Source organism: Melospiza melodia, chromosome 9, assembly GCF_035770615.1.
Source record: "Melospiza melodia melodia isolate bMelMel2 chromosome 9, bMelMel2.pri, whole genome shotgun sequence".
Taxonomy (NCBI): domain Eukaryota; kingdom Metazoa; phylum Chordata; class Aves; order Passeriformes; family Passerellidae; genus Melospiza; species Melospiza melodia.
The window spans coordinates 5411452-5435707 of NC_086202.1; the positions used below are offsets into that span (position 1 = coordinate 5411452).

General features: G+C 41.4%; 1 protein-coding gene across 1 annotated transcript; it reads right to left on the reverse strand.

Annotated features, from left to right (window-relative positions):
* Window positions 1–1651: 1651 nt before the first annotated feature.
* Window positions 1652–24208, reverse strand: SEC23IP (SEC23 interacting protein). The gene is made up of 19 exons (XM_063163102.1): window positions 24021–24208; window positions 20939–21462; window positions 19344–19539; window positions 17112–17305; window positions 16725–16814; window positions 15424–15544; window positions 15006–15095; window positions 14253–14394; window positions 12844–13052; window positions 12117–12235; window positions 11375–11545; window positions 10929–11024; window positions 10554–10754; window positions 10231–10386; window positions 9568–9670; window positions 8294–8479; window positions 7687–7849; window positions 5640–5740; window positions 1652–2686 (listed from the first exon to the last, which is right to left on the reverse strand). Exons 1-18 carry the CDS (start codon window positions 24190–24192, stop codon window positions 5659–5661), a joined length of 3015 nt encoding a protein of 1004 aa, XP_063019172.1. The 5' UTR covers window positions 24193–24208; the 3' UTR covers window positions 1652–2686; window positions 5640–5658.
* Between the last annotated feature and the right edge of the window lie 48 nt (window positions 24209–24256).

Consider the following 24256-nt stretch of genomic DNA (forward strand, 5'->3'; position numbering starts at 1 on the left):
GGACAGGAACATTGCTACTGGCACAAGCAGGGAGTCCTGGAACACAGGGAGACAAGCAGCGGATAAGTTTTCCAAAACAAAAAGTTTTCAATAAAAAATTCACTTCTGTCCAAATGAGAATTTTTGGGGAAGGTACTGAATTTCTTACAGAGGTTCTGATTTTTTTTCTTGGAATTAATTCATAAACATGTCCACCTCCTTTCTCTGCCCCGTTCCATAGATATTTTGATGGTTTAAAAAAAAACTTTTAGACAATCGTGTTTTTTTTTAATGCTTACAACCACTTCAGCACAGATGAAAATATAGCAGGGTAAACTTTAAATTTTTGTATGTGGATTGACTAATTAAAGTGTAATTAGCCTTACCTGTTTAATTATGCATTATAATACATACAAAAATAAATCAAAATTTACTGGACATATTGGAAGCTGTGCTATGTATGGTATGTGTTGCAGCACACAAGGAAGATTTCTGCTGAGGAAGCAAAGTATTCATTTGTAAGATTTTAAATCACTATAAACTCAATTTATTTTATTTTTCTTTTATATAACCATAGGTTACACTCATTTTTCCATCCTTTATGTCCAAACTTCCATTTGCTTTTAAGATGTAAGAATGGCTCATTACTGAAGTTGCAGCCCATTTTTTATTTCTTTAACTAGAGCTAATTTTTATGCCATATTCCCCAACCAATTTCTGCACTCCAGATGCTCCTGATTCCTGCAGCATCCTCCTGTTCCCCTCCCATTGCAAGGCAGCTCCTTGCAGGTCCCCCTGCAGCAATTCCTCTCACACAAACCCATAAAATCTGACTGTTCCTTGGTACTGCTGCCCCCTCCCAAGGGAATGTGGCACAGCCCAGCACCTGCTTAAAAATGCTATTTAAGCAAACTCAGATTGCTCACGTGGCACAGAGTTGATAAATATAAATGTGTATAACCCTCCACCCTGATATTTAACATGGAAATGAGGGCAGTGGTTATGGTGTTTGTGTTGGATGTATATATATTAAACAAAGGACATTGTAAAGCTTAAAAAAATCTGACAGGGTAATTTATAAAGATGCAAAGACATTTGTTTGTTTTGGATACAGAGTTTCCTTTGGCAAACTTTCTGCCCAGAGCAAGAAGGATTTTGGAAAGCCCAACACTCACTAGAGGGCCACAGCCCAAGGCAGGCAAGGAGATGCCAAGGGAAGTGTTGGGTCTTGAGAAGCCAAATAGCAAAATCTCCTTGTTGTCCTCAGCTGTCAATGTCAGAGTACAAGGGAAGACAGAGATGTTATTCTTGAAGATGCAGAGAAAGGACAAAAGGCCACAGATATGAGCCCCACCCAGAAAATTTCAACTGTGTATCAGAAAAAAATCCTGCAATCCCAGCAGTCAAACATTACACCAGGGCCAGAGAGGCAAAGCATCTCCAGCCTTCAACAAGGCCCTAAGCAGGGAAGTTGGACTAAGCAACCTCCCAAACTATTTTTTGTGATTAAATACAAAACCTTGTTGAAAAGACCCACTGGAAGTAAGGTAATTTTAATTACAGCCATCAATTTGTATACACAATAATGTGTATTTTACATATATCAAGGAAAAAAAACCATACTGCATTTCAAAATTTGTTTACTGCAATAACAGAGGCAAATAGTCAGGAATAAGGTTAAGCCACTAATATTTAGGAAAGCCACAATGTGTGTGTAAATTGAAGCTACAGAAGCTCAGTAGTCAGAGACATTAATTCCAAGGGTTTCACAACACCTAACTCACCTCAACCTCATTACATGAAAATGGAGTCTGGATTGCAGGGCTGGATCTAGATTATTATCTAGCACCCATAAGCTTCAGGTTCCTATTTACAGTAACAGTTCTGAGATGTTAAACTGCAAGGTCAAGGTAAGTGTTTTAGCTCTCATAACTGCAGCCTAGTTTCACTAAAATTGCCTTAATTAACTTAGAATAGTCTGTGATTCTATAATTACCAGATCAAAATGTCATTTTAAATTGTTCCTCATTTCAGGATATGTGAACACTGAACTAGCTGTAACAAACTTCTAATATTTTCAAAGTCAAAAGTTCATTTTTACTTAAAAAAAAGCCACAATAAAACTCTTAACAGAGGCTTAAAAAGGTCTTTATAAAATAATCTCCATCACACTTACAATAGTAAGAAAATTATTCTGGTTGCTAGATTTTAGTAAATATGAACTGGTTTGTGTAATTTGTATTAAAGATGGTTATAACTTCAGTTCACATTTCATTTCTTAAAGGGGCATGAACAAATGTGTCAAGACCAGTAGATTATTGCTGTTTCTCATCAAGTCCTTTTCACTGAGGACATGCTGCCTTGGGAGGCAAAGCATGTCTGGCAGCCAGCTGGGACAGGAGAGCTGAAGGACAGAAGTTATGATTTGCATGTCAAAAAAACCTTCTTCAATCACCTTATACTTGGCAATGGCACAACTGAGCTGATTTAAGATCAAAACTGTGTCATTCCATCCATCTCCTGAATGACAGTCCTGATCATCTCATAACTCAAGTTTGCTTGAAGTGACACAAGAAGGTAGAATCCAAGTAAGTTCTGGAATGGCAGGGAAAAAACCTCTGATGTTTATCCTCTCATATGCAACTCTGAAAATACCAGATGTTCCTCAGAGGGGTTTTCACCAGGTCTGCAGGAGGAATGGGTATGGCTGTGCAGAGAGAACAGAACATATTGGAAATAGGAAATCCATCAGGTTTTCTATTCCTGCAGTAGTACTGAGCAAATTAAATATGCCCCCATTCAATTTCAAGAGGGCTCAAAAAGATCTAAAAATCCATACATGTTTTTAATCAAACTTTTCATCCAGTAAGCCTCTGAAATGTACTTTCTGTGGACATAAATTGGCAATTACAACTGCAAACAGAAAAAGCTCACAACAACTGCTAATAGGGTGTCATTAATTATGCATTTTAACCAGCTGTTAGATTCTTTAGCTTTTGGTAATAAATTATCCTAGTGAGGATGGTGACAGTTTATATGTCCAAGGTTTAATCTGCTGGTGCACTTCTTTCCTTTGTTTTTATGAAACCTTGCACTACTGTTTCACAAAGAGCAGCTTCTAGAAGAGCTAAATCAAGCCACTCACACAAAATAAAATGGATGTTGCTGTCAGAGGCACCACTGGTAATAATTACCTTCACACTGCCACCTTTCACATTTGAAGGTCTTAAAAGAAGAGAAAAAAAGAGAAAAACCCACATGACTGCTAACACTGAGGGAGAATTTTCCACTTCAGTAATTCCTTGTGATGTGATAATATTTAACTCAGCACATGTGAAGACATTTCTTGTCATGTGGAAAAGATTCCTGGTCTTGTGGTGTGCAGCCTTCCCAAGACACCACTTCAGTGCCATCTGCCCTCCCATTGAAGCCTCTGGTATCTGAATCCCAGTCTCAAACACTGTCCAGTCAAACCAGTGCTGGGGAACATTCTGAGAAATTCCTGATGGAATTACAGACTACCCTGAGTGTGCTTTGCTGTGTGACACCCTGCTAAACTGTCCCCCAGCAGGGGGGTTCCCAATGAAACACCCAGAGTTATGCAGTGTCTGCTGCAGCTGAGCAGCAAACTCCTCTGAGCTCTGCACTGATAAATCCTCACACCCCATCCCCCTGCAGTGAGGCTGAAAGGCATTCCCTCTGCAATCAGATTCCCATGATTTCAACCAGAGCCATCATAAAGAAATAGCAGAGAAAAAATTCTGCAACTGTGAGTGGAGCCTGTGCATAAGCCATTGTGATGGCTGATCCAGCACTGTCAGAGCTGTGCAGCCAGCTGCTGCCTTTTTCCTTTTACCTCTCCATGCTTTAAAGAAATGTATTTGATCAGCCTTGACATTTTATTTAAAAAAAAAAGCTGCTATCAACTGACCATCAGAAGCATTCTGTTACAAAAGAGTACTAAAACTGTATGATAGCAATGAAAGATACCTAAAATATTCCTCTGAAATGTCAAGCATTTCTCTTCATGCTGGGTATTTATGTACCTTGACATTATCAGCTCTTCTGAAAATGGAGAAATACATCAGAAACTATCTTGTATGATTGCAAAAAGGCAAGGTGCATATTATTTCTTCCCTGCCTCTCAAAAGAAAGTATTTTCTTTTCTGTAACAACCATTGATGCAAACTGGTACAATACAGATCCTTAGTCTGGAAACCTACATCTTGAAATAAAAATACCTGCTACAATATTTCAGATCTAAGATGCTCAACTGTAACATGTATTTAATTTCTTTTCAAAGTAAATTTCCATGCTGTGTCATTTCACTTGTTCTACTGTGGTGGTTTGACCAGGAAGAAGTGGGAATTCTGGGATGCTGTGGTCAAACCAATGGGTGCTTGGATTTTGATATTGGCACCTGGTGTAGCCAGTGGGTTTTTGGACACACCTCTGAGAACATGTTATGCTGGACTCTTTTGTGTAGCCATGGACAGAGCCACGTTTCCGTGTGATACAGAGACTGAGTCCAGGGGGAGAAATGTCCCAGAGCCAAAGAAGATTCAGTGTGGGTACCCCTCGTCCCCAGGGGGTATATAAAATATGGGGGGGACAGATGTCCCAAAGGTGCAAGACTGTGCTTTTCTGAAACTGGACAAAGCATCCTTAAAAAGACAACCCTGGAAGCAGCCCTGATTCCTGTTCGGTGGTGAGAGCACCGGAACAAGGACGGAAGAGGCCACCATGACACATGGAAGGACTCCCTCTCCTCTTGAGGAGCTGAAAGTTGAGCATTCTAAAGGGTGGTGCTGGACCCAGAACTGGTGATTTTGGAAGATGTATTGTATTGGGAATTTAGGGGGGAGGAGGAGGAGAGTGTTTTTTGTGAGGTTTTCATTTTGCTCATGTTTTCTTTTTTCTTTTGTGTGTAGTTTAGTAATTGTTTGTGTAGTTTAGTTAATAAACTTTTCTTTATGTTTAAGCTGGAGCCTGCTTTGCTTATTCCTGGTCACATCTCACAGCAGACACCAGGGAAAGTGTATTTTCATGGGGGCTCTGGCTTTGCCAGGCCTAAACCATGACATCTACTGAAATTCTTAATCTATACAAAGATAATAAAATACTGACCTATATCAGGGTCTCATTAATTTATCAATAGGAATGTTTAACACCTTCTTAGGACACAAACAGCTTTTTGCTGACAAATGTGCACCACTGGTGAAACAATCCAGTATTTACATTCACCAGTGAAACACTTTGGGGATTCTTTAATCTACTGCACTGTAAATAAAGTTTCATCATATCCAATTTCACCAAATTTTCCTATTCTTGAACATTCACTGAACAAAAAACTGAGGGAGAAGCAGAAGAAAGAGATCATACTTTGGTTGCATTTGTAGTAGCAATTATTATCCAGTACCAAAAGCACTAACATCAAATATCTTCTGGAAATGAAAGGAAGAAGAAAAAGACTTCCTCTGCATTCAAGTTTAGAAATTGTTTTTGCAATCAAAATGACAAAATTAATCAAAATTAATATAATCAAAATTAATGGCTGTCTGCTTCATAATTTCAACTTCAGAGGAGAAAGGGAAAGTAAAGACATCTAAGCTGTAGCTGAATTTGATACGAGCACAGAAGTTACATTAGAGCAAACTTACAAATTCATGTTTTTATACATCAATGCTGTGGCTGCTCAGGATTGATATTCATGGTCCTGTATATCTCTTTGAGAAACAGCAAGGCAGTGTCTTCAGATCCCCTTTGAGGAAAGAAATAAATAAAACAAAAGGGAAAAAGGGAAGGGAAAAAAAGAGGAAAAGGTTAGTTCAGTATGGTCCATCTTCTAATTCTCCTAAGTCACATTCCAGCCTAATTCAGCTCTCCAAAGAGTGTTCACAACCTCTTGGCCCAGTATTTATTTTTCATGAACATGGCCTTACCCCTACCAGTTTCCTTCAAGCTGTAATTCTACACAAGTTTTGAACAAGTTTTAGTTCTGCTGTCAACCCTAGCCTATACATTTACCTTTTTCCTAGTGCATTTCCTCGTCCTGTCCTCCCTAACTTCCTATGCTGCAAACTCCAAATCCCCTCCTCTATCCTCCTCTTTGGTGTTACTTCCTCATCTTAATCTCCTCAAATAACGTTTCACTTTTTGTCCTGAATATATTCCACACTTCATTCTACTCACTTTGTCCCAGTCCAATAATTAGCCCAGTTCTAGCAGCAATATTCTAATTTCTTCTCTAACTGGCAGGCCCTTAATTGTAAACAGAGTATGTTAAATACCCATAGTCTTCCTCTCTTGCTTACCACTAAAATGTTAGATACATCTCCAATAATTTAAAGATTAATATCATTCAAGTGCCATGTTTCCAAGTGGCTGTTTCCCTCATCTTTTCAAAAAGCAAAGCTTCAGGCTGTCTGAATCTAAAGTTAACATGAATAGACTTAATCTTCTTCTTCATCTATAAAATGCTATTTAGACATACATAAATAATGCAAACATTAAAAAAAAAACTATGTTAAACAGGTAATTTTTAACAAAGTTCCAGAGCTGCAGGAGTTGTCAGATGAGGGCAGCTCTCTGTGCTTTTTAAAATAAATCATATAGGGAGCCAGTGAAGGAGATTTAGATGGTCAGAACTGTGATCCTCCAAATGTGAGGAACAATCTGCAGAACACCAGAACAGAATTCAACACACAAGCTAAGGGAATGCATGTATATTCCACAATTCAGCACAGACATTCCTTGATGGTCTCTGCATTAAATGAGCAGCAAACAAGCAAGCAGAAGGTTCAACACAGAAGCTCCAATCTCTCCAACACTCAGAGCATTTCATTTAAAGCTCTTCCCACCATTCCTCAGGAAGAAATGCTCTCCTATTCGGGTCATTAATCACTGTGCTTATCTTCCTTACTCGAATGACAAAAACAGGCACAGGTACCAAGCTTTTAAAATACTGGCAGTGATCGGCTGCCACCCTGTGGAAGGAATTCCGGTCCCTTCAGCCCTGCCTGTGGAACGGCACTGCCACCACCGGGTCACCCAGACAGCAGCCCGGGAACCCCTCCTCTGGCAGGGGCTGAGCTTCAGCATCCAAGAGATGATGGCTCTAATGAGACCCTTCAGGTAATGCCTTCAGAGCTGTGTTTGAACCTCTGGAAAAAATGCCTGCTGCTAAAATGACCTACTGAAAATCAAAACCTTCAGAAAGAATGTAGAGCACTCTTTGTCCAGCACCTGCTGAACTCAGAGAGACCAGTCACTCCTCCTCACCAACATCACTTTGCACAGCTCACAGCTGACACTCAAGGTTGGCTATTATATACCAAGGTGTGCTGTTAAATATAGTTCCCACATCCTTTGCTCTGCCAGAAGAAGCAATAAAGTTTTACCACTTATTGTAGTCTAATAAAAATCCTTCATGAACAGTTTTGTTTGAAAAGCTGCAGTTGTGAAAATGCTTCCAGAGTTCTCCTTGTTTTGAAAATGACAGTAGCTAAAAATGTGTGTTTGGAGTGTCAAAGGTCAAGAGAAGAGGGTGCAATGTCTTCATTGCAAACAGATTTCTAACACAGAATTTTACTTTGAAATAGGATTATCAAACAGTGACATCCAAGCACTGACCCTGACACTCCTGGACAATCACACAGACTGTGTCCCTTCAGCAGGATTTCTGCAATCACAGATATCTCCCCTTACCAGTAGCACAGGTGGCTCTGCAAAGCAAACAGGTACTCATTGAAGCTCTCTATTGGCTTCTCCTGTAGAACATAATCAATGCGACGCCCTCCGTTCAGCATCCCAACCTTCACTGAAACATCTTCATCTTTTGGAGGCTCTGCACTTTCAGTGATCTTCTCAGCTAAAATCAAAGAGTTTCACATTTCAACTATTTTCAAGCACAGCCTGCTTGACTATAATTAAGAAATATTACCCATTTTTTCCGCTGTAATTTCCAAGTGTTTGTGATAAGACAATAACAACCTGAACTGCCCAGCATGGTTTAGAAAGTTACTGAACTACAGGCTTATTTCTTTCCTAACAGTTTAAACAGTTTTCTAAAGAAGTAACTGCTGAGTGATCTCTCCCTGAACTCACTCCAACCCACAAAGCTTTCATTGTAATTTCTCTCCCACACCCAGCTGAGGAGGACAGTGACAGAGCAGCTTTGGTGGGAACCTGGCATTTAGCAGAGATCTCCTTAACAGGGTCAGGAAAATCAATAGCAAACAGTCTCTGGGATACTCAAGTGTCAACTGATTTGAGACAAGGAAGTTACAGAAAAACCAATAATGTGTCCATGTACCTTCCACCACTTGCTTTTCTTCCTCCTCTTTAATTTGGTCAGCTACTTTCTCCAGCTCTGCTTGCAGCTGGGTTGAAGATGTATGAGCACGTGCAAACTCATTTAGGGTCTGCCATGCACTCTTCAGAGAGCTGATAAAGCCCTGCTTCAGGTCAGATCCCATACGAGACAGAGAGTCTTTCAGCTCTGAGAAAGAAAAAAAACACCAAAAATTTCACTCAGAAGGATTTAAAATTACTAACTAAAATTACTAACTAAAATTTAATTCAGGAGGATTTGAAATTACTAACTCAAAGCAGAATGATAAAGTTCTGTTCAATAAACATCCCAATTATCAGCAGAAACAGGCCTGCTATGTCATAAAAGCCTGTTTCTTGCTTCTCCATTCCATTTTAACAGATTAGGTGAAATGCAATTAATACACATAAAAATTAATCCATGTTTCTTGCTTCTCCATTCCATTTTAAAAGATTAGGTGAAATGCAATTAATACACATAAAAATTAATCCATGTTTCTTGCTTCTCCATTCCATTTTAAAAGATCAGGTGAAATGCAATTAATACACAATTGACTTCTTACTGAATGGGTCAATGAATCAACCTAGATCAAAGTCAAAACAATAAGGAGCAAGAGACCATATTTTGCTCCTTTATTATACACATTTTTGGAGAGCTGTAACCTGAAACAAGTATCTTGTGCAGTCCAGCAAAGCAGACTCACTCTGATGGACAATTCCAAAGGACAGAATCTCTCCAAGTGCCTGAAGAGAGGCTTTCAGGAGGGCTCTGTGAACTTGCACAACAGCAAAACTGACTTTCCTCATTAGATGTGCAAAATTTAAGTGGAGCACCTTGGTCTGATGTGCAGCCAGGAGCAACAAAGTGTGTCCCTGCCCTCCAAAGGCCACAGAACCTCCTTTTCCCTCAGGGGAACAGATTCTGGTTAAACACATCATGGTGGTCATTAAGGACACCAAGAAATTTTGTTTCTGTTTCACAGCTTCTTAGAAATGAAGGTGATCAAGCAATGTACAGCAATGTTTTAATGGAACTTTGGTAAGACAAGGTTAAATCTGGAGGAAATGTGATTATTACTTTTGAATAGAATTGTAATGCCCAGCTTATGGGGCTGGGTAGAATCACCTCTGATGTTTGGAAAAATAAGGAGTCAGATATCCAGGGATATTCATTAGTCTCTTAAAATCTTACAATATTCTGATGCATCAAATGAGAAATAATGAATAGGATCCATATGAAGTAAGTTTTCTTTTTACCCAGATGAAGTCTTTTTCTGCCTTTATGATGTGGAATGAGAACTGGTTTTAAATCCAGGTCTTCAATGATCATTGGTTCTAACCTGTAAGCTACTGGATCAAGCTGTTAAGAGACAACACATTGACATTTAGTTATCTTTAAAATTATTCTAATTATCACATGTCAGTGAAAAAAAAATCCTTATTTATGGATTATAGACAACCATTTTTCATTTCTTCACTATTTGAATTTACAGAAATTCAGTTCATGACATTAAGCAGGTTCATGAACTACTTTGGTCTTGTTCTCCCTACAGAAGGAGATTCTAATGAGGAAACAACAGCAAGATTTCTTTGCACTCAATATCTATCAACGTTAAAGTGTTAAACAAAATGAGACAGAGAAGAACAAACAATGCATGTAAAAATACAAACATTCTATAAAAATCTACAAGAGTGGCCTCAAATTAATGAAAAAACCTAAACAACTCCCCCCCCCCCCAAAATTCTGAAAAGAAAAAAGAAACAAGGCAAATATTATGAAAACAACCCATGCCTGGAAGTGTTTTAGGAAATGTACACAGGGGAACAAGAGGTGTAATGCTCAGAAGGTAGAACTTAGTATTCTGCCTTTTTTGTCATCTACATCAACTGAAATCAAATGTCAAAAGCACTGCTACTCACTGGGTGATAGATATTGAAGAATCCTTTGCAGGTGGGGAGTCTGTAGTTTTCATCAATCTTCTCCACACCCCTCACAGTAAGGAACACACCAATAGGGGAACCAAGAGCAAAGAAAATATCTGGTTCAAAGTCCAGCGCACTGTAAACCACAGAAACCTACCAGGCAGAAATCAGACACATCATCTCTCAGAACTGTCAGCTTCAAAGGAACTAGCTAAAGGTCATCAACATTAAAAAAAAATACAGTGAAAAGAGAGGATTGATCAAATCCTTTAACAGTAATCCTTTTACTGTTCTAATCATTTAGATCCACACAGTCTCACCTGGCCAGTTCCAATTTCGAAGTACTCATAGTCAATGTTCACAGAAGACACAGATGCACCAACTGGGAGCTTCCTCTTTGAGTGCCCAGACTCTGAAGATGAGACAGGAGAAATTGCCTCTTTTGATTTCTGGGTGTCTTCTTGAGTCTGGAGTGTGGCAGCCAGCACTGCTTTCTTTTCTGCTACTGCTTTCTTCTGTTCCTTTTGAGAAAAGTTTTAAAGTTAGGGAGAAAAAAGTTTAATTTCACACTGTCAAAGTTCCTTTAATATATTCAGGATGTCAACAAGAGTGTTCAAGAATAGAAGCTTGTCCACAGCAAGGAAGTCAGTTACAACTTACCAACTTTTAATTTCCATCCTGAAATATGTATTTACCTGCTTGGCTGCTCTGTCTTTTACAAAATTAGCTATTTTCTTCCTTGGTCCAAGAGGTATCCCCATCTCCTTCAGGTCATCAACTGTACACATGAGCTAAAGAAACAAACACCAAACACACACATAAAAATTTATTTTTCTAGTAGAAAAAGTACTTAAAACTTTTCTAGTAAAATGAATAATTATGAATTTGTTAAGTCAATTTATAAAGCTACAGAAAATACAAAATATTAAAAAGACACAGAGTGCCCTAACAACTGGGTGGATGCATCACATCAAGAAAAAACAAGAGCTGCAGAACACTGAGTCTTCAAGTCATGCATTGATTATCTCATCTTTGCAACTGCTCTCATGGGCACTGAGAGGAAAAGCAAAACAAGAAGAAATCCCAAACATGAACCTCCCTTCCCTGGGCAGCCCCAGGAGCCCAGTGAGGATTTCAGTACCAGGGACTCCATGTCGATGCGCTCCTTCTCGAAGGTGCTCACGTACTCTGACAGACTGAGCATCTCCAGGGTCTTCTGCAGAGTGGGAACATCTTCCTCTGCTTCAGCCTCACAAAGGTCATCAGCAGAAGTAGCAATGGAGGAGCCCAAGGAACTGGTATCTTCAGTCATCTCAATAAAACAGCACACAAACAGAATGACACCCTCTAATAGCGGAAAAACCAGTAAGCAGCAAGCAAAACCAAGTTTAACTATTTTCTCTTAAAATATTATTAAGCAAGCTCTGTAAATATATATCCATTTTTAGTGAAGCAGGACACAGATTTTCCACTAAAATAGAACTGCAAAATAAATATTTTAAAATTACTGTGAGAGACAAAACACTCAAAAATGCTTCCTTTTATTCCTCAAACAACTGGTCACCATTTCTAGTCTAAACACAAATTCTCTCTCTTTTATACATCTGCCCCATCATTTACTGTTAGACCAAGTTACATGTTCACAAGGGTCAAAGCTGATGCTCACCACCAAATCTCATTACTGGCCTACTTGAAACTTAAGAGAGAGGTAATTAATTTGTCCTGAGAAATTACAATATTTACAAAACAGCATCTTTCCATTAACATGTTTAAATGTACTATCAAAACCCACAGACTTGTTCAGCTAATAAATTCTGAAAAGTTAAGAAAAAATGATTGAAAATATCAATTTATAGGCCTGGAAAGACCAGCATGCAAATTACCTGTTTATCATGAACAGCCACATCCTTCACACTCCCATTAACACCAGAGAATGGTCCAGAATTTGCTGATGAAGCCAAGTCCTTCTGGTTAGACAATATGTCAAATAGAATTAAGGAACCTGCAAACAGGAATTAGAGCTGATTTGGGGGAAATATCAGGTTTTCCTGTCCCTAAATCTTGAGCAAGATTTATATGCAACAGTAATGTCACAGTACAGTTTGATCAAGAGATGGCTGAAGGAAAATACTCATATGTTACCTTGAACTTAAAAAGCTAAAAGCAGTCTCTTTTCTTTCCTGCTCACGTTTATGTAGTTGCCATGACTAAACTATTTTTCCTTAAACATCTGAGACTGCTTGGTGAACTGGAGGAAAAGTTCCAGTCCAAACCAGTATGTCCATATTCTGCTCTAACACTTATTCTATATTCCAAAAAATGACTGTACTATTACTGAGTGGGGGTTCTGAGACACAGACATCACACATCTAACAAGTCACCAGATAATCTTTCAAACACAGAAGAGACACTAAGTTTTCATGAAGGGAAGTACTGACTTTCTCTCAAAGCCTGATAAACTCAGCTGTTGAGAGGAGCTTGTTGGCTGTTTTCTGAAAGACAGCCATGCCCTAACCGCTAATTTGACATTTATGCATAACAAAGGGGCCATTTTCCTTTTAAGAGGAACTGATTTGTGACAAAAGCAGCATTCCCCAGACAATCAATCACCTAAGCTGTGCCCAGCCACAGAGACTCCCCCTTTGAAGTCGGGGTTGCGGCTCATGAAGAGCGCATACAGGCGGTTCATTTCCATGCCCACTTTATCCACGATGGTCTGGCAGTAGGTGGGGCTGTTGTAGAACAGGATGTCGAGCAGCGTTTCGTTGGTGAAGTGCCTCAGGCGACCAATGCTCGGCAAAGTGATTTTCTTTATGTTCCTGGTTAACACAGAATCGTTAAAAGCATGAAAGGCTTTTAAGAAACGCTCGTGAGAAATTTGTTAGCTTTTGAAATTAATGCAATGTAAATGCTACAGAAAGAGTCTCTAAAGAGATTTTAAAAACCCATACAGCCTTCTGGCCTTGTTGCATATTCACACATTAATGCTACCTGCTGATTGTAATATTTCAGAAAGATACAGCTCTTTTTTTTCTCTCCAGCCTGAAATAACCTCTTCTCTCTATTCCAACTCTACTCTCATAAAGTACCAGGGAAGTTTGGTGAGCAGATTGAAGTGGAAGAGAAAAAGGAACTTGCATATAAAATTAGACTCACAGAATGGTAATACTCTCTTTTTGAAGAAGAAGCTTGGCATCACCATCTGCCTGCCTGGAGTCAAGACAGCTGCACTGGAATTGCTCTAGACTTGAGACTGCCTGGTTTGATTAACAGAATAAGGATTCCTCCTCATGCAGTGCTCAAATGCAAATAAAACAGCAAGGCTGGAGGAAAGCAGTGTGATTTCACTGAGCTACAACAGTCTGGATAACATCAGCATCACTTTAAGTGCCACAGGTTGCCATCCTCACAATTTTTACTTCCCCAGATTTGAGCAAGGGAAACAGCTTGAAATGTGAAGTCATAGCAAAGGGGTAGGCACAGAGAAGGGATTTTAAAACAGATTTTTAAATGCTGTAATATTCTTACCCAAATATAGATACTTTGCTTCAAAAAAGAACCCCTTAGCTCAAATGCCTAATCATAATTCAGGCACTTCTCTGGGATGCTCAGAGGGCTCAATGCCTTCCTCAGAAAGGGTGAAACTCAATCAGACTGCAGGAAAATAAAGAATAGAAAACTCTCTACTCTAAATTGTGCACACCTCATGGACAAAACATCTCCAGGCTCACCACCTCATCCTTGTGATCACAACTCTGCACACTCACCCATCAAGTATCATGCATTGGCCACTCTCATGTAAATCCTGTACTGAAAAGTCGTGTGCATGAAAATAAACAAGAGAGATATTCCTCAAGCCCTTCCAGCTTTCCAAATACACCTCATCAAAATGTTAATTTTTAAAAATCTGCAATTCTCTAATTCAGTCATCTGCATATGAACTGCTCTTTTCCCCCACTTTCCATAACCCATTAAACAGCAGCTTTTAAGATGTTTTCAACATTAAGCAGCATCCTCACCTGTCTACACCTGTTGCATCCCCATGCAGAGAACTGTGCCAGTGAACTGGAAGGAATTCCACCCTGCTCACTTGGCCTTCCTCCAAATACTTCTTAAAGTGAGTCTGCAACAACTTCAGAGAAACATTCCTAAAATCATCAACTGTGAAGAAAAAGAATAATGAAAATCTGATAGCTGCATACTCAAGTAACACACAAATAGTCCCTCCTTCCCCTTAATTTTACAGATAGTCAGAATACAAATGATGGAAATTGAAAGCTGAAAAAATCTTTTCAAGTATTACCATTCTAACAATAAGAAAGTACTCATTTTTGTTGGAGTGGATTTTTAGCAAGCTTCTATTTATCTCACAATGATTGCCTCCATAACTAGAGAGGGCTTTGTTAATTTACTCAGTTGTACCAGAGTGTATTTAAAAAAAAAAGGCAAAAAAACCAAGCCACACAAAGCAAAGACATCCACTCACACCACAAAAAGAAAAAAACAATCAACCAAAAACCCCCCTTCACCACACATCCCAAAACACAAACCACCCTGCAAGTGTGGTATTGAGAACTACTAATAACAGCCAAAGCTTCAAGTTTGACAGAACACAGATTCTGCCTTTGGAAAGTAATCATGAAAAAATTGAATTTCTTAACATTTGAGACTTTTCTTTCAAAAAAACTTAGAAAGATGTGCTTATATGAGCTAGAGAGAGCCACATTTAAACAGCAAGAATACAACTGCTCATTATACAAGCCCAAACTTACCACACTCAACAATGCTTCTAAACCTCAAGTCACATACAGGACCTATGCCATGAACCATAAATACCAGATGGTCAATTTGGGACATTTCTCCTGTAGAAAAAAAAAAAAAAAAAAAGGAAAACATTCAGAGTACCAATATGTACAGCAGGAGTGAAGCTCAGAGTCTAGCAAGTGTAATACACACTTGTTTCATAAAGCCTATTACATATCATGGTTCAGGACATAACAGAGCCCACAGGATTAAAACACCCCAAAACCAGATAACCTCAGCAAACAGCTCAGATGAAGGAATAACTTTAATCTTTAGACTCCAGGCACAAACAGCACACAGCCACTCCACCCACCATTGTCCAGCTTCTGCACAGATCCAAACTGCTCCCAGTGCAGACCCAAGTGCACCAGGAGTCTCATCACCTACCATCAGGAATCTCATCATGGTCATCATCAATTCCACGTTTCACCACCCTTGGCCTCGCCTGCCCATCTTGAGAGGTGCCCCATTCATCTGATGAGGTAGAAGGCTGGAACTGAACTATGACCTGTAACAAATACAGTGTCCAATTCCAACCACAGAAAAGCCTCATGACTCATACTGGTAGTGTGAATGCACTGCATAGTTCAACATACTCTTTGATTGCTTATCCTTTCATCTGAAAATCAAATGTTTTCTTTCACAAAATTCCCATTAGTGTGAAAAGCAAACTGATGACTCAAAGTAACCACTAGGTGAAGAAGCTGGACCTGCTCATGGTGCAGAATCACCATTTTAACTCCTCAGCCAAGCATTATTCAAGCTCCTCCTTCCTAGTATCCAGTATCCACTCTTCCTTAGCAGATTACTTGTAATGTGAGGAAATGGAATGCTACCTGATTTACAATAACTATCACAAGGAGAAGATGGAAAAAAATAAGTACAATGCTTTTCAGGGAAGGACAACAGCATCTGAAGTAGTCCAGAACCCCTAAAAAGTGAGTAATTCAATAGTACAGCTGTTTAAAGGACTTACAGTGTGAACTTGTATTTATGACACCAAGTGATTTAAATGTTCCTTCTCTAGATTTTTACTGGACAGAATTCTAAAACCAGGATTATTAAATTATTATTAAATTAGGATTATTATTATTATTAAAGTAGGAGCAACCATGATTCTGTCCCTTGGATAGTTCTGTGTATTAATTACTGCATTTGTGATAAGTGAACAGTTAAGAGTATTGATCAATATGGCTGAAGTCCATGTTTTAATCACATGAGACTGTTCACAGAGTATTCAGAATAACTTTTAAAACTTGTCTTGCTATACTTTCTCATGGCCTGAAAATAAGAAAAAACCTTCTCAGGCCTCAAAGAAACTATTTACCTTATAGCTAGATTAATGCTCTTCTCCACATGAAAGCTCTTTGTTTTAATTTCATTGGGTACAGACCGAGGTTAAACTAATTCAAATTGCTAACCATTTGCTGCCAGTTGTGCTTAGCCAAAACATTTACTATGCAAATCCTTATTCTCTTCAAGTTTCAGAAAGCACTGTCTTTTAACAACATGACAGAACACTGAAGCAAGCACAAGTTCAGTGTTCTGTAAACTTGATCATCTTTAATGCACACACACCTAGAACAACCAACTGGTATGTTTCATGCAAGATTAAGAGAACATTCAATTTATGCTTCCATCCATTTTGCTCACTCCCCCTGCAAAACTCAATTGCCAAAATCTATTACCTTGGGATTATGCATAACAATTGTCTCCCCATTTGGAAATTCAAGTCGCCGATGCCATTGATTTGTAGTTACAGCTCTTTTATATTCTGCCTGAAACAGAAAACAAGTTACACAAAGTCAGCATGGCAACCTTCTCAGTATTTTGGGGCCTTAGGTAATGCTACAGTTAAAATTTACAAAACTTTCTTTATATAAGTGTCACATGTAGAACTACACAAGCAGTGCAGGACTGATGCAGAAGAAATATGGCCTTTTAGACACTCCTCAGGATTTACTTATGTTCCAGAAAGTGCACTCTGAAAATCATCTTCGTGAAACAGAAAGAACTTTTTCTAAGGTGATTAACACAATGAACTAATTCAAACAAGGTCTCTGTGACTTACTCACCTCCAGCTTGTCACTGAAGTCCTCAGTGTACGGGATGAAGCGGCTGTCCTTGTCCCCCTTGTAGAACCACAGGCAGCGCCGCACCTCCGAGGGCTCCTCGTCCCAGTACACGGCTCTCCTCAGCCGCTCGTACAGGAACACGTCGTAGCGCCCGCCGTCCGTGCTCAGCACCACGCTCTCGGGGTCGGGCTGGACTGGACAGACAGACACGTGGGGTTAACACACTGACACTGCTGCACTGGGACAGACAGACACGCGGGGTTAACACACTGACACTGCTGCACTGGGACAGACAGACCTGCTCACCACACTGACACTGCTGCACTGGACAGACAGATACGTGTGGTTAACACACTGACACTGCTGCACTGGACAGACAGACAGACCTGCTCACCACACTGACACTGCTCTGCTCTGTCTGTGCTCAGCACCACGCTCTGGGGTCAGGCTGGACTGGGACACACAGACACGTGTGGTTAACACACTGACACTGCTGCACTGGACAGACAGACACATCTGCTCACCACACTGACACTGCTGCACTGGGACAGACAGACACGCATGGTTAACACGCTGACACTGCTGGACTGGACAGACAGACACACCTGCTCACCACACTGACACTGCTGCACTGGGACAGACAGACACACTGCTCACCACACTGGCACTGCTGAACTGGACAGACAGACACGTGTGGTTAACACACTGACACTGCTGCACTGGGACACACAGACAGACACACCTGCTCACCACACTGACACTGCTGCACTGCTACAGACAGACAGACAGACCTGCTCACCACACTGACACTGCTCTGCTCTGTTTGTGCTCAGCACCACGCTCTCGGGGTCGGGCTGGACTGGGACACACAGACACGTGTGGTTAACACACTGACACTGCTGGACTGGGACAGACAGACACACCTGCTCACCACACTGACACTGCTGCACTGGGACAGACAGACACACCTGCTCACCACACTGACACTGCTGCACTGGGACAGACAGACACACCTGCTCACCACACTGGCACTGCTGGACTGGGACAGACAAACAGACAGACCTGCTCACCACACTGACACTGCTGCACTGGGACACACAGACAGACAGACCTGCTCACCACACTGACACTGCTGCACTGAGACAGACAGACAGACCTGCTCACCACACTGACACTGCTGCACTGAGACAGACAGACAGACCTGCTCACCACACTGACACTGCTCTGCTCTGTCTGTGCTCAGCACCACGCTCTCGGGGTCAGGCTAGACTGGACAGACAGACACGTGTGGTTAACACACTGACACTGCTGCACTGGGACAGACAGACACATGTGGTTAACACACTGACACTGCTGCACTGGACTGACAGACACGTGGTTAACACACTGACACTGCTGGACTGAACAGACAGACACACGTGGTTAACACACTGACACTGCTGGACTGGACAGACAGACACATGTGGTTAACACACTGACACTGCTGCACTGGACAGACAGACACGTGGTTAACACACTGACACTGCTCTGTCTGTGCTCAGCACCACGCTCTCGGGGTCGGGCTGGACTGGACAGACAGACACGTGTGGTTAACACACTGACACTGCTGCACTGGGACAGACAGACACGTGCTCACTACACTGGCACTGTTGGACTGGGACAGACAGACACACCTGCTCACCACACTGACACATCTCTGCTGTCTCAGCCCAGCCCCAGCCACTCCTGTGATCAATATCAGGCCATCAGCACTGACAGTCACAGCATGGCAGAGAAGCTTTGTGACACTGAGATGCTTCTAGAATGTGTCTGTGTGCTCTGTACACAACAAAACGCTTGGAAAAACTTCCAAATACCAACACTTATTCCAGAACTCACAGTTTAACAAAAAGGCAACCCAAGAGAGAAGTAAGGAGGAGTTCTATATGAAAATCTGAGATCTATATGGGTATATTACATATATATATTTTATATGTACATATAAAATACAAATATATACATGTATGTATTTTATATATATATTTATACATATATATATGAAACGAAATCATCTCAACACTGACAGCATCAAGCAGTGATGATGTCAGTGAAATAAATTAAGTGGCCAAAAAAAAATCTTCAAAACATTACTTATTACTGCCACATACTGAGTGTGTGGCACATTACTGAGTAGCATTACCCCAGTATCTTCCTTTAGTCCTTCTGCTCACCTCTGGATAAGACAGGACTTACCAGAATTATAGACCTCCTCCAGTTTTGCAGAATCCAGAATGCTGAATGGCATCCATATTTGCTTGTCCTCCACCTCCTTACAGTAGAACCAGTGGGGCTGAACTGGCTCGTACTGGTTCTGCAGCAGCACAGGAGGGGCTGCCACCAGGGGCCCTGCAGGCCTGGCAGGCTGGAGCTGGGACTGGGACGGTGGGAACTGAAAAGAGATGGGCTCAGCACCTCAGTCTCACAGGGTTTTTACAGAACTCTTCTATATTTTGCTATAGGGAATACTCTGAACCTTTATTTCTAAGATGCTTTCCTCCCCAAGAATATAACCTTCCATTCTAAAAATATTGTCCACTTCATCGTGTGTTTGAGAACTTACACCTTCTCAAACTGAGAAAGAATGTGAATTTCATTACCACAAACACTATTGAAAACTGCCATGGTTTAGCATCATGATTATCTAAAATCAGTGAGATTTCAAATATTCTCTTAAATTTTCAAAACTTGAGCTGAACTTGTTTCTTACAACCACAAAATTTGACATGAAAATAAAAACATATTTTTCTCATTGTTCATTTACATATAATTATGCTTTCACATAAAGACTCCCCATTTTAAGAAGTGGCCACTTCAGCTACAGCTCTCTTCCTGCAAAGTGACCAGAACAGGCACATTCCAAACTCAAATGCAGCATCAGTGGCACAAGAAAAGGAACTGATTTTGAAAGGGACTACAGCCTATATAAAGATGATTTCATACAAATTTTACAAAAATCCCAGTCAGTACAACTAAAAGCAGCTGATGTCAGCAGTAGCAACTGCCTGGTTGATGATACATTTAAAGGGAAAAAAAAGGGGGCACCAAAATATCATACAAAATCCAATAAACAGAAGTTGTGAAATTATTTAGTCTAAAACTCCAGACTGTCTAGGCTCTACTGCCTTTGTTATGTTTTGTCATTATATAACCTTCACTTTCTTTATTCCTGATAACAGAAATATAACAATAGCTCAGGCAAAAATAAAAAGTTTTTGCTATTTTCAAGGCAAACATGACAGGTTTTATTAACCCATTGGCATTACTTTAATAGTGCTTTTTTGCAGGTAGAAAAATAATGAAGATTATTGCTTTGTATCACACAAAATCCTCAACCAATTTGTTTCAAAGAATCTGCTGACAATTTTATGTGACTTAGTTTAAAAAAAAATCTGGCTTCACCAACAAAACCAGCTTAAAAAGAGATTTTAGCCAATAGCTTTGAAGCAGCTGAGTGACCTGATTTAAAGCTGAGGCACAAAAAATGCAGCAGCATAGCTGAAACTCAGAAACCCACAGAAAAGAGCAACAGAACTTCACAACCTGATTTTGTTTCTGATGCCCAGAGCTCACAGAGCTACAGCCTCAGGGTACACTCACTTCAAAGATCAGGAAGACTTCCTGGAACATGAGCTCCAAACTACTTCTAGTGAAAAGCTTTTGCTGTTATAAACAGTTCAAGACTGCTTCTGGGGTTTTTTTTTTGCAGAAAAGAAAAAGCTCCAAAAGATAAAGCACAGAGCTGAAAGAGGAAAGTGATTTAGCTGTGGCAGGCGGGAGGTGTCACATACCTGTGTCAGTGGCCCCGGGGGTGCCTGGTACATCTGCACGGGTGGCACAGGGGACGCTGTGGCAGGGGGGTGGCTCTGCTGCAGCTGGGGAGGGGTGAGGTAGGGGTTGGCCCTGCTGCTCAGGGTGGTGTGCCTGTAGGGGTTGTAGCCCTGCTGCTGGGGGGTCCCCACGGGCAGGGCAGTGCTGGCAGGAGGGGGACAGCTCTGCTGAGGGGGCTGGTACGGGGACATGCCCACCTGGGAAGTGGGTGGGGCACTGTAAGGCTGGGATTTGGGAATATGTGGTGAAAAGGCATTTTGGCCATCCTGGGAGCCAGACACGAGTGGAAGTGAAGGGGGAGGTCTGGAGAAGGCTGGTGCTCCCACAGAGGTTGAAACAGTTGTCAAGGGTGGCTGCCCAATGCTCCCAAAGGGGTCACAGCTGCTGGGAACTTGAGAGAAGTAGCTGAAGGTCTGTGGTGGGTTGGGGCTGGCTGATGTCTGACCCAAGAAGCTGTCCTCCTCCCCAACGTCTCCAGAATCTTCTGCAAAAACAAAAGGATCACCAGAGATCTTGTGAGAGCTTCAAATCACTGCATGGGGTCACCATGTTCTGTAACACCATCAGCTATGGCCAAAACTGTCAGCCCCCATAAAGCTTACACATCCTTGATTCAGCACACCATAAAATGAAACAAAAGATACCAAGTCTTCAAGAACATTTAAAATGGACCATGAAAGTCACTCAGTGTACACAGAAAATGCAACAAATATTAAATAAGAAACCAAAACATAACTGGAGTCAGGACCTTCCCAGGGTAATGTGGCAGGCACTAAAATCCCTGCCAACTTCACTTATCCCACAAAAGCAAGAACAACCTTGGTTCATATCCTTTCACCATGAAAACAGCCAGGACTATAAGCATAGGACTTTATGCTCCTATTTTTAGGATAGAGTTTAAAAACATTCCTAAATAGGCCAAACTTACAGGTTAAACCATCCATTCTTGCCTGCTCCTTCAGCAGAGCCCTCTGAAGGTTTCTCATCTAACTTGCAAGGTGGCCATAACTCATGATCCCAAGCCACTTAATGAGCAGGACTTACTCCAGTTCTCTGTAGAAATCCTACTCCAGACTTGCATAAAAGCCACATCCCTGATGCAGAAAAATCATTCTGCATAATTGCAGGAGAGGATTTAAAAAGTTGCAAGGCCATGAACGCCCTTTCACATGGAGAAAATAAATAAAAGAAGTCCTGATCAACCACAGTTTTCTACTTTGCAGTGACCTAGGAACAAGTGGAAAAAAGGAGGTTTGTCATGACTTGGGGTCTCACAGCAAGCTCACCTCAGGCTGTGATGGCCTGAGCAGCTCCTGAGGGAGCAGGAGCCAGTCCCATCTGCAGAAACCAGCAGATGTTTTCAGTGTTTCACCTGCCTGGCAATGAAATGAGCCCAGGCTGCGGGGCAGACACCACAGAGCATCTCTGCTGCTCAGTGCCCAGGCAGAGAGAGCAAGAGTCTGCAGTGTGAGCAGCCAACAACAAATGCCTTCATCCACAGCCAACACAACTGTAATAGGGAGTACAGGGGAATCCACTGAGAAATGAATGACTGCACACAGCTCCCTAATGGTGGCTGTCAGGTGTCAAACAAATCCCTGGACTGATTCTTATTAGATTTTACACAATTTAAAATTATGATTCAAAATGCAAAATATTCCACTCAGCAAGAAGATCCCAACAACACCTGGCTGGAGAGATGGTGAGTTCACTTGATTGTGAAAACAGAACATTTAACAGGACCTGGGCCTTACTTGGACTGACACAGAATGGAGCACAACCTCTGACACTGAAATTCTCTCCATGTACAAGACCATGAATCCTCACCTCCTCTCCATGATCAAATTTTAAGCCACATGGAGAAAATAAGATTCACCACATTAATCAAATCCCATCAAATTTTATCTCCAGCTTCAAAATGTTCAGGCAATTGCCAGGACAGCCATTTGTATAAAGCTACTAGCCAGATCAGCACTTAAAAATGGTTTTATTTTCTTAATGAAAAAATAATGTATATTCGCATGAAAGAAAAACTATGAGGATTACACAAAGGAATTAGTGAATGTATCAACTAAATAGATACCTAAAGTAAGAAGAAATAATACTTTAATGCTTTTATCCATCCTATCAAAAAAATGTAGTTGATCTAAAAAACTATTCCAAAGCCTTACTTGGCAAATATTTTATTAAATCTACATAGAAGTACTGCACTGATTTCCAGCTATATTAATACTTATTTTAGCTAAGATACAGCAGAGCTGAAATGAAGTCTTGAAGACTCAGCATAAAACAGTTTGGGTTAAAAGAGACCTTCAAAGGTCATTAGTCCAATCTCAACATGCACAACACAGTAAAATTTGAATTATCTGGTTTCTAGATGCATTTCTAATGCTTCAAGCTTTAATCTCTGACTGAACACATTCCCAAAAAAATCCATTCCTTTATCTGAAAGTGCCTGAACACCAGATTTTAAGTTACACATGCATGTGTTGGGAACACCATTAAAGCTTTAGGAGAGAAGGATATTAGAAGCAGGATTAAATTAGCAAGGATATTTAAGGCGGCTGCTTAACGTGCTATTTTCAAACGGAAAAAACAGAAGAGAGGGGTTTAAAAACCATGAGAGAGAGGTTTAAAAACCACGAAAACATTCAGTACGCACTGAATGGAAGCACTGAATGGAAGCACTGAGTGAGCTGCAAGCGGATGATCAGTGCCCGTGCTTAGACACAGCGCTAAAACCCTCACACACGCACACAGGCATTAAACAGAGGGAAACAGAAGAAATTAAGTGCCAGAAAGCGGAAAATGAAATCCCGAGCAGTGTCTCTGCCGAGGAACCGCCAGGGACACCCGGCTCGGGGAGCCCCAGCGCCGGCTCCAGCCCACACGGACCGGGCCCTCTGAACCCGCAGCCCCCCTTAGAGCCCCGGTTCGGCTCTGGGGACTCCCCCGGCCCCACTGCCCCTTCCCGGCGGTGGCGGGACCCGGCGGGACCCCGCACATCCCCAGCGCTCCCGGCTGCCCTCCCTCTCTCCGTACCGGCGGGCAGCAGCGCGGGGCCGGGCGGCGCGGCCGGCGCTTGGCTGACGGGGATGAAGGGCACGTTGAAATTGAACTCGGTGGCGGAGGAGGAGAAGAGCAGGTTGGTGGTGCTGCTGCTGTTGGTGCCGCTGCCGCTGCCGGTGCCTCCCCCGGGCTTCGCCGCCGCCATAGCCGCGCCCCGGCCACGTCCCTGCCCCGGCCCCTTCCGCCCTCACCCAAGATGGCGGCGGCGG

Coding starts and splice junctions, on each gene's coding strand:
- SEC23IP (XM_063163102.1), bottom strand. CDS start 24,192: ATGGCGGCGGCGAAGCCCGGGGGAGGCACCGGCAGCGGCAGCGGCACC. Junction 12,236..12,843: donor TGTGGCTGGGCACAGCTTAG/GTGATTGATTGT, acceptor TCCTGTTTGCAG/GTTCCTTAATTCTATTTGAC. Junction 5,741..7,686: donor CAGAGCCACCTGTGCTACTG/GTAAGGGGAGAT, acceptor CTTTCCTCAAAG/GGGATCTGAAGACACTGCCT.